Raw genomic sequence first — 13,479 nt, forward strand, 5'->3', positions numbered from 1 at the left:
CAACTGTATTACACATTGTTGACCAGCTGCAGCCCAGCAGGGCCAGTAGTGGAGTTAGTAATGAATGATGAAGCAATAAGTATTTATTGTTTGTATGTTTTAAACAGCACAGAGCTGATATTTTATTATACATCAGGAGTTAGTGATTTGTGCTCAGACATTCAGTCATTTTATTAAACAACTTTATCACTCCAGCTCATAATTTATCCCAGGACCTCATAAGGTCCTTTTTAAAGTTTAAATAACAGCTGAGCTAAGCTAATAGGATTCAATCCAAACATTTATCTTATTTGACATTAGTGGGAGAAATATTTACTCTTTAATGCCATCCCTCGCTGTGTCTCTGTCATGAGACACTTGAGTTGTTTTGCCCAAATCAGTGAACTGGAAGAGGGAGAGAGCTGCTGAATGTCAGGTGAGATTTTAAGAAAGGACTCACAGCAGATAGTTGGTTCAAACAGAGAAGCACACTTCCTGCGGGTGTTTATACATGTATCTTCTTGTAATGTTTTGATACAAATCCAGTTCCAGGCAAGTTATATCAACAAACACATATTCAATAAAGTCTTTGCAGATTCAGGCTCTTGATGTGCAAATGTGTGCACACACACACGTGCATATGAATGAGGACAGAAAGATGTGGGGCAAGTGGACATACACAACATCTTACTTTTGCTGTCTCAAAAAAAAAGGTGATGGTTCAGAGACACATCAGAGTTCACTGGTTGCACAAAGTGCGATAGTCGACTGTCTTCAGTGGGACTAATGTGCTAGTATTTCTGGGTAAAATGAGCCAAAGGTAAAGTTAGGTGAAATAAATAATTACCTGATTGCAGAAGAAAACCTGTGGCTTGTGGATGAGCAATTACAAGACAAAGTTAAAAAAAAACACATCGGTGGAGGCGTTTTGCTTCACGCACCAGTGACACATGAAGTACAGTCCAGGAGGTCCTGGTTGAGTAACAGGTCCATGGATGGGAGGCTAATCAGAAGCCAAAATGCTACACTACGGTTTCTAAAACTATGAGACAGGAAGTTATTATGGCGTCACTGATTGCATCTTTTGTCGACCTGATTGTGAGATGAACTGTTGAAATGCAGCGCTCATGTCACAAAGTAATCTATAGGGGACGGTGGGCTTGAACTCTGATTGATTGGCCATCAATCACATCACACTGTGGTTGCAGTAAAAGTTGTGCCTGGTTTAACACAACCCTGTGTTGTTTTGGCGGGAGCCTGTTGTGCTGTAAAAAACTATATGAACCCACATTTAGTGTTTCCAGATCATTTTGCAGAGATCTCTGCCCACAGTGAAACGCCTGAACATCAAAACGGCTAAATCTCTTCTTCTTCACCCTCTTTTCAGTTGGCAAACAACAAAACTGCGTCACAGCCAAACAGTGGAACAGATTTGGATTTGTCTGACAAAATCAACATTAATACAGATGAATGACACGTGTGATTACAAATAAAGTTATGAGTTATCTTCTTAACTTTGCTGCCACACAACCACTGACACCTGCACTTTGTTTTAATGCAGATGATGTCGCAGTGTAGTCGACCTCATTTACATATTTGTCTCCTTTTGTTGTCAGACAACTTCAAAAGTGTGACTTTGTGATTTTCAATTGAGGCCCATTGACAGTCCAAGTTAATCAGCAGTCGTTCTGGAGCTGCTGAGCTGCAATGATAAAATCACATCATCCGAGAAAATCAGCGTCGCTCCAGGTTAATGACAGCAGCTCTGTTACAAATTCAGAGGTTCATATTCAATCAGAGTGGAAACCAGCGGCGACTGAAGGATGCCTTCTTAACTTTACCGACCCACAGCTGCAGATTTCTGTTTACCGCCGCACACACTGAAAACACCAACCTGGTGTTTTTTACACAATCTGGAGGCTCTTCAAGTTTGAGGGAGAAACTTGCCGCTTTAGTCTGAATGCATTACAAATGTATTGGCTTAATGTGGAAGAACTGCATGACTGGCTTAACTCTATGGACCAGTATGTTTGTAAAACTGGCTTCAAATTACATATAAAAGTGAAAACTTTTCAAATGTTTTCTCACCATATATATTTATCTGCTCACCTATCTGACTGTGTAGGATCGGTGTTTGTCTTGATGATGATGTTTGTGTGTGTGTGTGTGTGTTCCCAGGTCAGAGGAATAGAGAGAAGACCGGGGAGAGTAACTGCTGTGTCATTCTGTAAATACACATCTCCGCTGCCGCCCCCCACCCTCCTCATCTGCTCTCACCCTCAACGTTCTGGACCTAATGAGCTTGTCCCCTGTCCTGCAGCCTGTCCACAAAGCGGATATGCATACAAAGACACACACACACACACACACTTTGTTTTTTTCTTCCCTCTCTTATACACTCACACGTACAAGGAAAGACAGCAGGCTCAGGCTGATCCAGGACTCAGAGTCGGGAGCAGGAAATTGATTAACGATAGAGTTGATTCCCTTGTTGTTACTTGATTTGTTGTCATAACTGAAAATTAGAGGAAGGAACTGGAGTTGCATGTTTGTTTGTTTTTTCTTTTTTTCTTAATGCACACCTTTTTAAGCCTTCTGCCATACACATGCACGAATACACAACAGACATACACACATTGTCGTACCACCCTCAGCTGGTCTGTTCAAAGTCAGTCTCTAACTGGCTCCTCATTCTAGCTGGTTGTAATAGTAATGCAGTGCCCGAGTTTGTGTGTGTGGCCTTGTTTTCTCATACAGACCGCTGAGAATTTTAACCACTAACAACTCACCAACATACGAACACACACACACACACACACACACACACACACACACACACACACACACACACACACACACATGCGATGACACCCTGTCTACACATCCAGCCATATGTGCTTGTGTGATCTCCCTCAGTGCAGCAGATGAAGCTTAGACGTGCCTGTTCAGAGAACTCAAACCAGGACACACGCACAAACACACACATACACACACACATACATGCACACACACATGCACACACACATGCACACACCTGTGTCCTTTATACTGCCCTCCTCTGCACGTGTCCTGAAAGGTCACAAGAGAGAAATTATTCCTTTTTATCTGCAAAGCGCTGTAGAGGCCGAACACATCTTCCTCTCGCAGTCGTCGCTTCTCAGCCAAACAAAGCCTAAACAAGCAAACAAATAGACAAACAACCGATGTTGGTGGTCTTGTTTTTGGTTATTTGTTTGTCCATGACATTTGTGACTGTGTTTTGACAGTCCATGCATATTGCTGACCGACCAGTGTTGTGATTATTAAAACATCACGTCAGTTTTCTTCCCTCCCTGATGCATCACCCCCCCCCCACCCCCCCACCCCCCCCCACCCCCCTTCTTAGGGAAAGGCTTGTTGTGCTCCTTTTTTTTTTTTAAACAGTGTTGTTTCGGATCTCTCCCTGACAATTGCTGTTCTAGCGGGGAAATTAACTCTGAATGAAAAAAAGATCCTTATTTGTCTTAATTTGCTTCTTACTCTCTCCTTAATTCTCTCTCTGCATTAATGAATCCATTTTGCACAACTGAAGCATGTGCTCCTTCATCAGATTAATGAAAATGTATAAAAAGTTTTATGGTTTTATTTTATATTTTTCCAATGGAAGTAATGTTCCAAACTAAGGTAACGTGTAGAATATATTTAATATGAATCTTATATAGAACATGATGAATCTAGATCTTGTTGATATACAGTATATTGGTGTTTAGTCTATGATTGTGTGTACGGTTAGCTTCTAGCCAGTTCACAGTCACTCGCTGACAATGTCTCGTGCTTAACAGCAGCAAAACCTCCCTAATCATCGACAGACTGTACTTTCATTTACTTTCTTCTGTGCTCTTTTATTATTTTTTTGTTTTTTTTCATTTGTTTATAATTTAATGTAATCCTTTTTCTTTGTGGTTTTTTGCTTTAAAAAGAATCGCTTTGTAACAGCACTAGGTCTTAAAAAAAGATATTGTTTATATTGATCAGGGTTCAAATCTGTACAGAGATAAACATTTTCAAACCAATTGTAAATAGCACTAATGCTCCCTCTCCCTCCTCCAAACTTCAAAATGGAATACATCTGTAAACTAAATAAAGGTTATTGAAGTGCACGGCCTTTTGTCATGACTCACTGCGATTAAATCATAAAATCGTCAGTGTCACTTGGTTTTGACGGCGTTCACTGTTGACACTCAGCAATTATATTTAACGGGGTTTCAGCAGCCTGCTAAATCAGATGGGTATTTGTTTAGCTGCTTCAACCTAAGTTCACCTTTCTGACAACTATGTAGAAGTGGACAGTGAAGTACTTATGTAGAAACTACTTTGATTGTCTGCGGGGAAACTGTCAGCAGATGAAGGTCAGAGAAACCTTGGTTGGTGTCTCTCCACACATGAGACTACACATGAGACTACTGCTACAGTAAATCAGCTGACTCATTTCTGTTGAAGAAATTAAATAGTTGGATTCTTTTCTTACCTTAAAATACTCCATCACAAGTAAAAGTCCTGCATTTACCTAAATAAAAGTACAGTGTGGTTGAGTGAAATGTACCGGAAGTATCAAGTAAAGTACTCACTATGCAGAATGAATGTTTTTAGAGTGGTATACTACCATATGTATATTTTACATCAATTTTATGGGATGGAGCAAATTTTTTAACCACTTAACGTACTTGTGAGACTCTATACTACAGAACATGTGGTGACTTCATTCCTCTTTTGCAGGAACTAATAGCTGCTGGGTAGCTATCATAGGAAAATGTAAGCGAGTACATGCTCGAGTACAATACTAAGGTTCATTCTAGAGGTGCTTGTCCTTTGCTTGAGTGTTTCTATTTCACGCTCCTTTAGACTTACACTTCACTTACATGTCAGATGGACATTTTGTACTTTTTACTCCACTACATTTAAATGACAGATGTAGTTCCTTCTCAGATTAAGTAGACATACATTAAAAGGTGAACAACCTTTTAAAATACATGTATTTTTAAAGAATAGTGGTTCCCAAACTTTTTGGGTGAGCTCTCATATCAAAACTGTAAGTAGCACTTAGGTAGTTAGGCAGTTATGGGCGCCTTGGTGGCTGACCTGGTGAAGTGTGTACCATTAAGGCTTAGTCCTAACCGCAGCGGCCTGGGGTTCTAAAAAAACAGAAAAAAAGCAGTTATATCCCAGGAATGTGTTTCTAGTGAGTTGACAGTCAACAGATTCTCACCTGATAAATACTTGTGATGCCCCATCAAAGTTAACCCATAGTTAATATGTTAACTCGTCAGTTGAGATAAATGAATCAGCAGTGGACCATCAAAGACTTACTGAGGCTTGCTCACTTCACTCAACATTGAAGTTGACGAAATCTTAATGCAATAAAAAAATAAAAAATAAATTGCATAATTTTTCTGTGGCAACCCTGTGATGCTGTTGAGTCACTTGGCCAGTTTGAATAACAGCCAGTAGGGCAAAGTGCAGCAGGAAAAACAGTCACACAGTGACAGAATACAGTCCAGCCTGCTGATCTGAGAGCATCATGTTATGCATCCTAAACGAGATATTACATTACTGTGGGGACAGTTTAAAGTTAAATGAATAAAATATGGGAGTCTTTGACAGCATAGCATGAGAGGTATTCTTATTTGCTAAAAAAAAAAATATTTGACTACAAGGTGACGACTGTACTTGTGTTGCCTTCACTGAACTCCTGTGTAGTTTTTTCCTCTCCTCCTCCCTGCAGTCATGCTGTGTCCACCACACAGTGACTGTAATGTGGGCCAGATATTCAACATGAATACAACTATTCCTCTGTTATTTAAACACACACACACACACACACACACACACACACACATAGAAAGAGTCTGGGTGCAGGCAGAGAGGATTGTGGTCACAGTAGTACCACTCAGGAGGGAACAGTCTTTTTATTTGTGTGACATTAAACCACTCAGTGCTGCTGCTGCCCGGCCTCTGAACAATACACCAGTCTCTTTATACAGACAAATTATTGTTTCAACACTAGTGTACGTCTGCATGAGCAAACACTTTGGAGCAAAATTTAAATATGTGGCATTTAAAACAGCGACATTTCAATCTACGGCTCAACTACATCTACAAACAAGAATGAAACTGATGCGATCTCCTTTATCTGATGCTAACGTCTGACTACAACAGCAGAGTGTAAAATGGAGAGGACTGGCAGGGTGGGTGTGTAAGGGAAATCTCTTTCATGAAGCTACACATTCATTAGTCATGTCTGAATGGATCACACAGGCAAAAATATAATTATGGGGTAACATTCCCCAGGCTAAACAACAAAGACATGATTCTCTTTGCTCAGTGTGTAACCCATTGCACTAAGATTTGAGGATGTTGCCATCTTCTGGCACATTCCCTGTATAGCATCATTATAAATGCATACAGAGTAGATCTTTTGGATAAAATCTTCCACCTGTCTTTTATTTATATGGGGTTGATTATTTTTTAGTAAACCCCTCATTATCTGATTGATCTGATGATTACAATTGTCCTTTTCCCCAAGAACACGTTTTTTTTTTCTTTTATACTTCATTTAGCTTATAGTTTGGGAGGAAATCTATGATGCTGTTTGTTTTAAAATGTCTGTATGTAATAGATCAATGTATTTTATGATGTCTTGTTTAATTTTGAATTCATCATTTCTTTCTTTGCAGCCTCATTTTCAGATCATGATGTCAGTCAAATCCCCGCACTCCACATAAATATGTATTATTTTTCCTTTAGAAGAAAGAACTTTTTTCTTTTTTTTACAATTTCAATAATAAATGAATTTTTTAAAAAAAGATTTCTAACAAAAAAGTTTCTACTGAAAATGGTAAAATAATAACTAAATAGGAAGACTGGAAATTTTTGGCCCTTTAAAAAAAGCCTGGTAAAAGTCTATGAAAACCTGGATGACTAAGATTTCAGGACTTCCATAAACACAGATTTACAGAGGTTCTGTCATCATGATGTTAAAAAATCTTTACATTGAATTCAGTCTCAGTTTTGTATGTGAGGGCAAAGTGTTATTTCAAGTGTATGGATTAGTTTAAATGTATACCTGTACCTATATAAACACTTCTGCATTAAAAAGGAGAGTCTCTATTAAGTCACTTCTCCTTCCTTTTGCTTTTGTGTCTCTTTCATGCAATAATTCTACATTTTTACTGTCTGGTGTTTGGAATTGAAAGCCCACATCTGATATGTCTGCATCTTCTCTCTATGTTTGTTTTGATTTACAAGCAAATGGAAATATTGCCTTTTTCTTACAGTGTGTTCGCAGCCCAGCACCAAATTGTTCACACAGTATAATGTTTCAAACTACTTTGATGCTATCAGTGTACCCAAACTTCCTGCTTCTTCCTGCTGTGTTATACCAGTGCAACTACAGGAGTTACAGGCACTTTTTACATTGACATTTTAAATGCAGGAAATTCATACTATAAATACAGAATGGCTTTTTTTAAAAATGTATTTTGGAATTAAAGCACTATTGGTTCACATACAGATAAAGTGAAAGCAGGACAAAGAAAGACGGAAGACTTATAAATATGTATTGGTTTCCCACGAAAACAAAACAAAAAAAAGCCTGTTGAACCTCTTTCCATATATATAGCCATATACACACATCAATAATTTCATTTTTATGTTCATCAAAACAACGGTACAAGGTGACTGATCACTTGTCAGTGTGACACAGCGACAGTGACAATTTGGCCGTGCTTCGTAGGCATGACACCCTTTCTTTTCTGCACCCAGCGTCTGAATATTTGCTGGATCTCCTTGGTTCTCAGACAGTAGATGAACGGGTTGATCACTGGAGGGAGAAGACTGTAGAAGAGGGTGGTGGCTATACGCTTGTCAGGGGTCATTGTCAGGTTAGGAAAGAAAGGTGTGGAGTAGACAAAGAAACGTGGTATGTAGTAGATAGAAATGATACAGCCCTGGGTGGCACAGGTAGAGAAGGTCTTCATTCTCCCCTGAGGAGAACAGCAGCTTGGGGTTAAAATGAGTTATGAATAATAAAATAGAAAGATAGAAAATACACAGCAAACTTAGAAAAGCAGTAGCTGCTGTGCAAAACATTAAATGCTATTATCCTGGCAATGTCTGCAACCTGAGAGATTTTAGGATGGAGCGCACTGAAAAAACACACTGTTATGTTGGGATTAAAAGAGCTGAGCCTCACCTGTCCTCTGGCCATGCGCAATACTGAGAAGATGATGCAAATGTAAGAGAAGACGATGAATGCTAAAGGAACATAAAGAATGAACATCGCTGCAGCAAAGGCGGCGCTGAATTGTCGACTGGGGTCCCCACACACTAGAGGTGTGAGCGACATGGTGTCACAGAAGGCATGTATGATCTGGTTGGGCCCACAAAACGGCATCATGGTGAAGTTGACGGTGCTGATGCCAGGGAAGATGTGTGCCACCACCCAGCAGAAGAGAGTCAGGCCTGTCATGGCTTTGTTTGTCATCATCATCGGGTATCTGAGGAGAGGAAGGGAGGCAGAAACAGAAGGAATAGTGGACAGGAGAAGAGTGAGGGGGGAAGAAAAAAGAGAATTAATTCAGGGACTTAAAGGTCAGACTAATCAAGCTGCATTTCTTTTTTCACCTGAGAGGAAAACAGATGGCCAGATATCTGTCCAGAGCCATGGTCAATAGGATCAGGGAATTCAAGGAGCCAAAATAGTGGATCATGTGCTCTTGGAAGAGGCAAGCGTGAAAGCCAAGACTCCCATCATTCCACCAGTAGCGAGCAATTAGTTTGGGTAAAGCCACTGTGGCGAAACCTACAGGAAAAAGAGAAAAGTGAGAGAGGTCAAGGCAAAGCAGGTCACACATTTCACAGTTCATCTGTTCACAAATTAAAAGATACATAAAAAAATAACATGAATTTTTAAACCTATAATGTCATGTCACACTTAGGTGCATTACTTTAAATTAAATGGCAGAGAGACTAATATTGGTCAGTATACACTCCACAGCCTGAAATCCTTAACACCAGTTACTCTAAACAAAACTGGGATGGCAGCTGACTTTTACAGCAGTATTTGGTCCATTCTGGTGTCCTTCAGAAACAGGATCAGAGATCGAAATTTTATTTTTCTATTGTTTCTCTCACAGTTCCCGGTGAAACTGCTGCGCATCAAAAGATCAAGAGGGCAGGTGTTATTGAAATACTGAATCCAGGCTGGCTTCACTATTGCCTCTGCTATACTCAAGGTCAGCAACAGAAATTTGTACAGTTACGAAGAGTATCAATGTTTGTTTCACTGTTTCAAATCACCAACTGATGACTTACATTTTTTCATAAAAGCAATGTTGACACCCAATACACCAGATCCTGAGAGCAGAAGACAGGTGCTGGGTGAGACAAATGATTGAAACCATATTTACCAGTGTCTGAAAGGGCCAGGCTGACCATAATGATGTACATGGGCTTTTGAAGACTCTGCTCCAAAGTAAACACCACCACCAGCAGGAGGTTGCCCACCAGTGTGGTCACATAGAGGAAGAAGAAGAACCACGCCACTAGGACAAAATAGTCGGGCTGGAGACTTGGGAAGCCCACAATAACAAACTCAGACACACGTGTGTAGTTCTCATCCACCTGAAACATACTGGAGACAGAGTCAGGCAGATAATGTTACCAGTACAGTTACAGCACAGAGGGAAGGTAGACTTTGAGATGCATATCAGTGCTTACCTCACTGGACGCCCTCCACAGTGGGACAAACACAAGCAGCAGCCTCTCAGTTTTATAACGATTTTGTGACAGGCAGGAAGATGTTGATACAACTTTGTCCCGGTGGAGGAAAAAAAAGTAGCACACTCAGGTTGCCTGATAATTGTATTGTCAGAGGTTAAAATAAAGCCTTGTAATATCTTATTTTTAAATTGAATCCTATTGGATGCAAAACCTGACCTGGCTAAATGACACAAAGTGGGGAGAAAAAAAGAAATATATGGAAATGCACTGTAGGCTCTCCTCTACCTACTTTAGATTTAGCCTCTGCCAAAATTAAACAGAGGAGCATCTTTGGTGTGGTGTGGTTAGTGGTGAGTAACCGTCAAATAAACGTAGGAGTAAAAAGTACAGTATATCTTATTGTAACCTAAATCTTAACTGTGGGGAATGAGTGTAAAGTGGCACGAATACGAACTCTCCCAACTCTGCCTGTTGTGTTATTCACTCCAGCTGTGAACATTTCACCAACTGATGTAAAAAAAAAAATCTGGAAAGGTCCAGAAACATTCATGTAACTTGAGCGGTTATTGTGTAAAAACTATGAATGGGATTTAAAGTTGAATACAACCAAAAATGAAGGAAAGTTTCTTAACATTTTGACTTTTGAATTGAGTTTCTACCTGAAAGTATGAATAAGTAGAAAGGGTTGAAAAATATATGAAATTTGTGGAAAACTGGAGATTTTCAACATTCTGTCCATTCATCTGAATGTCAGAGAAACAGTGAATATTTTGGAAAGTATGAAATTCTAAAAACTGAATACATCCAATGAAGGGGGGATAATAAAGTACTTTTAAACCTGAGAAAAACATATTGTGGGACTGCGTTTGCAGCGATCCCACCGAAGGAAGCAGACTGAGGCAGATTTGGAGCATGTCTGTAATATACTGTTACAGAACTTTAACACCACCAAGATCAAGAGGAAGCAATAATGACAATATCCACCCATAAAGAACCATCTTTATTTTACAGTTTTATACAAGCATTTCTACAATTTTCCAACAGAAGTGTGTTATGTGACTGGCTCTGTCTTGTGGCATGACGAGTGACATGTAGAATTTCTATTGGAAACATTAAAAATACAAAAAGCACAACTACACTTATATCAACCAACATGGATCATACATTCCAATCATTTCAAGCCTTTTTTAAAACAATATTATAGTATATTATTATTAGTTATTATAGTATATGTAGTTATTATATTATTCTAGTTTCTCTTTGCAAATCCAAACATCAACACATCAATGCTCTTAGTAGGTTATGTCTGGGTTCATTAAAAGATGTCAATCATTTTGTCTGTAAAAATTTAAGAAAATATATAACAACTACATACTACATACTAAAGTAGTGAAAAAAGCCCTTTATAATTTATAATTTCCACAGGTCAAGATGACGTCCTCATATATCTTGTTCTGTCTCAGTCTAATATCCAAAGATTTGCATACCAATTATGCAGGCAGTGGAAACCATAGTTCAACACCTGGTACATTTTATGTGCAAGATCAGGGGGAAAAAAAAATTCAGGATGGTAGAGTGAAAATATTGTGGGAACAATACACAATAAAAACAGCAACTCTAACTTTATAGCTTATGAATATATTAACGATGGAATTACTCTGAAACCACATCAGGTCAAAGGTCAATATCTATTGTAATAAAAAACTGACTCAGCCCACAACTTTGTCGCAAATATTCAACAACCAAATTTAGGGGTTTGTCATGAAATCAAAGTCTGAAATATCAAAACTGTTATTGTCCTCAGAAGTCCAGAACTGGTCAGGGCGACCATGTTTATCATCTACAGTACAGGAGAGGTGTCTGCTGCCACACCTTGTACCTGTGAGCCTCATGTTCACCTTTTTGTAGAAGCAGGAGACTCGGAGGGCTCCATCCACAACACTCAGTGTCAATGCAGTTGATCTTTCCACCAATGAAGACAGGGATCCTGCAGTCGCCTCGCTTACTCCTGTTGGTCAGCAGACAGTCTAATGTGTATTTTTACTGTGTTAAACTTTTGTTCATCTTTTTTTAATTCAACATCAGTCTCTATGTTATTATGTGCTTTATTGTATTTTAATGTTTGTTAAAATTGACATCCAAAAAATAAAGAAACATATTAAAATGAAGACAACAGGTTTGACACATAAGCATCATTTCACTACAGAACTAACTTCTCAGTCTGCAATTTACTGTGCTTCCCTTTGGTTAAATGTTTCAGATAAGGTTAATTCAGTGGGACAAACTTATCTATACAACCAGGACAAAACAACAGCATAATTGCTCTGAATGCCTGTTGTAGGACTCATTCCTGCAGCACTCTATGGGTAGTCAGCCATCAGATCCCAGGATTATCCACAATGCAGAGATGTCAACAAATTAAACTTGACATAATTTGAAGACATTCCCAGAGGGCATTCACAAGGCCAAAGCTGCATTTTGTGAGGTGACCTTGACCTTTCACCACCAATTTCTAATGAGTTCATCCTTGAGTCCAAGTGGACATTTGTGCCAAATTTGGCACAAATCACATTTTGTGACGTCACTGTAACGTTGACCTTCAACCAGCCATCGAGCTGGACGCCTCAGAGGCATCACACAGCACTGCTGCCTCCAGGTGGAACACGGCGGAGTCCCGATGGCACTGCTCATCCTTCTTCATGGAAACACACCATCGCCAGGTGGAGTCAGGTGGTGACTGAGATACATACATACCCACTGACTGAGGCTCTGGCCGTCGGCGGCACGGAAGCATTAAAAAGAGGAAACAAAAGGGGTTAGCTCGCAGCATGAGTTAGCATAGCATTGGCATTAGCATTAGCATGGGGGGGCGAGGCAGGTGGCGGGACCCCCGGGGGGCCATGCCGACAGACGCCTCGCAGTCTGCATGCCTAGGTGCTTGATTTTATACACCTGTGGCCATGGAGGTGATTGGAACACCTGATTTCAAGTATTTGGATGGGTGAGTGAAAATATTTGGCAATATAGTGTATATTACTTAAATGTCACAGTCTGACCAGGTTTAGCAAAAATCAACCAAAAGAACCAAAAAAGGCCATTTCTGACACCTTCACCTGAGGTATAGCACCAACAGTACACGAGAAAACAACCAGACAGAAGAGAGGTCTACAAGGTGTAGTTTTACCTGTTTGACACCTTTAGCCTCCGGTGTCGTGTCTGGCATCTGTGTGGCTAGCATGGCACCTCCTGGGAAGGTTTACTCCCACATGGCACACTGGAAAACCAAAGCCGTTTCTTCAGATGCAAACCACTTGTCTCCACCGAGCCCTGCTTCCTGCTGAAGATGACATTTGACACTCAATGGATAAACAAGTAATGCAAGCTTGTGTGTCCAAGAAGGTCAACACGACACGTGATGATGGAAATTTTTTTTTCTTATTTCTTCCCCACTTCCTGGTAAAAGAATATTTTCCATATTACATTCTCCATCACAAGATTGTATTCTGTGACATCTCTGCGATTTCACGGTTTCAATGTGTAACCGCTTCTAAGTGAGTCATGTGAGGTGCTGATTATAAAGCGTGTGTCTGTGACACTTTACAAACAGGAAGCAGGAAAGAGCTGTTCAGTATAAGCCGTAAAGTAGTGTTGCAATCAATAGACCTGTATTTGGAAAGTGCCTTGAGATAACTTATAATTTATGATTTGGCAAATTGTAAATAAAATTGAGTTGACCAGTTC

At 39.7% G+C, this 13,479-nt stretch overlaps 2 protein-coding genes and 1 long non-coding RNA gene across 3 annotated transcripts in view; 1 reads left to right on the forward strand and 2 right to left on the reverse strand.

Moving 5' to 3' along the window:
- Positions 1-4,118, forward strand: part of ubl3a (ubiquitin-like 3a) — a 36,067-nt gene extending 31,949 nt beyond the window's left edge. The window contains exon 5 of the mRNA XM_071505857.1: positions 2,158-4,118. Coding sequence (XP_071361958.1) covers positions 2,158-2,210 — 53 coding nt within the window. The 3' untranslated portion in view covers positions 2,211-4,118. The remainder of the gene's footprint in view (positions 1-2,157) is intronic.
- A 3,367-nt stretch (positions 4,119-7,485) lies between these two features.
- On the reverse strand, positions 7,486-9,673 carry LOC139637489 (olfactory receptor 1E16-like). Its single transcript, XM_071506226.1, has 4 exons — positions 9,426-9,673; positions 8,641-8,818; positions 8,210-8,513; positions 7,486-8,000 (listed from the first exon to the last, which is right to left on the reverse strand). Exons 1-4 carry the CDS (start codon positions 9,646-9,648, stop codon positions 7,707-7,709), a joined length of 999 nt encoding a protein of 332 aa, XP_071362327.1. The 5' UTR covers positions 9,649-9,673; the 3' UTR covers positions 7,486-7,706.
- Positions 9,674-10,725: 1,052 nt separating this feature from the next.
- LOC139637492 (uncharacterized) lies at positions 10,726-13,084 on the reverse strand. The gene is made up of 2 exons (XR_011694603.1): positions 12,923-13,084; positions 10,726-12,507 (listed from the first exon to the last, which is right to left on the reverse strand). It is a non-coding gene; the product is annotated as an uncharacterized lncRNA (long non-coding RNA).
- Between the last annotated feature and the right edge of the window lie 395 nt (positions 13,085-13,479).

Source organism: Trachinotus anak, unplaced genomic scaffold (genome assembly GCF_046630095.1).
Source record: "Trachinotus anak isolate AG129_WGS33_773 ecotype Australia unplaced genomic scaffold, CSIRO_AGI_Tana_v1 ptg000020l, whole genome shotgun sequence".
In the NCBI taxonomy this organism is placed as follows: domain Eukaryota; kingdom Metazoa; phylum Chordata; class Actinopteri; order Carangiformes; family Carangidae; genus Trachinotus; species Trachinotus anak.

Coding starts and splice junctions, on each gene's coding strand:
- LOC139637489 (XM_071506226.1), bottom strand. CDS start 9,648: ATGTTTCAGGTGGATGAGAACTACACACGTGTGTCTGAGTTTGTTATT. Junction 8,819..9,425: donor CCTGGCCCTTTCAGACACTG/GTAAATATGGTT, acceptor TTTTTCCTGTAG/GTTTCGCCACAGTGGCTTTA. Junction 8,001..8,209: donor TGCGCATGGCCAGAGGACAG/GTGAGGCTCAGC, acceptor TGTTCTCCTCAG/GGGAGAATGAAGACCTTCTC.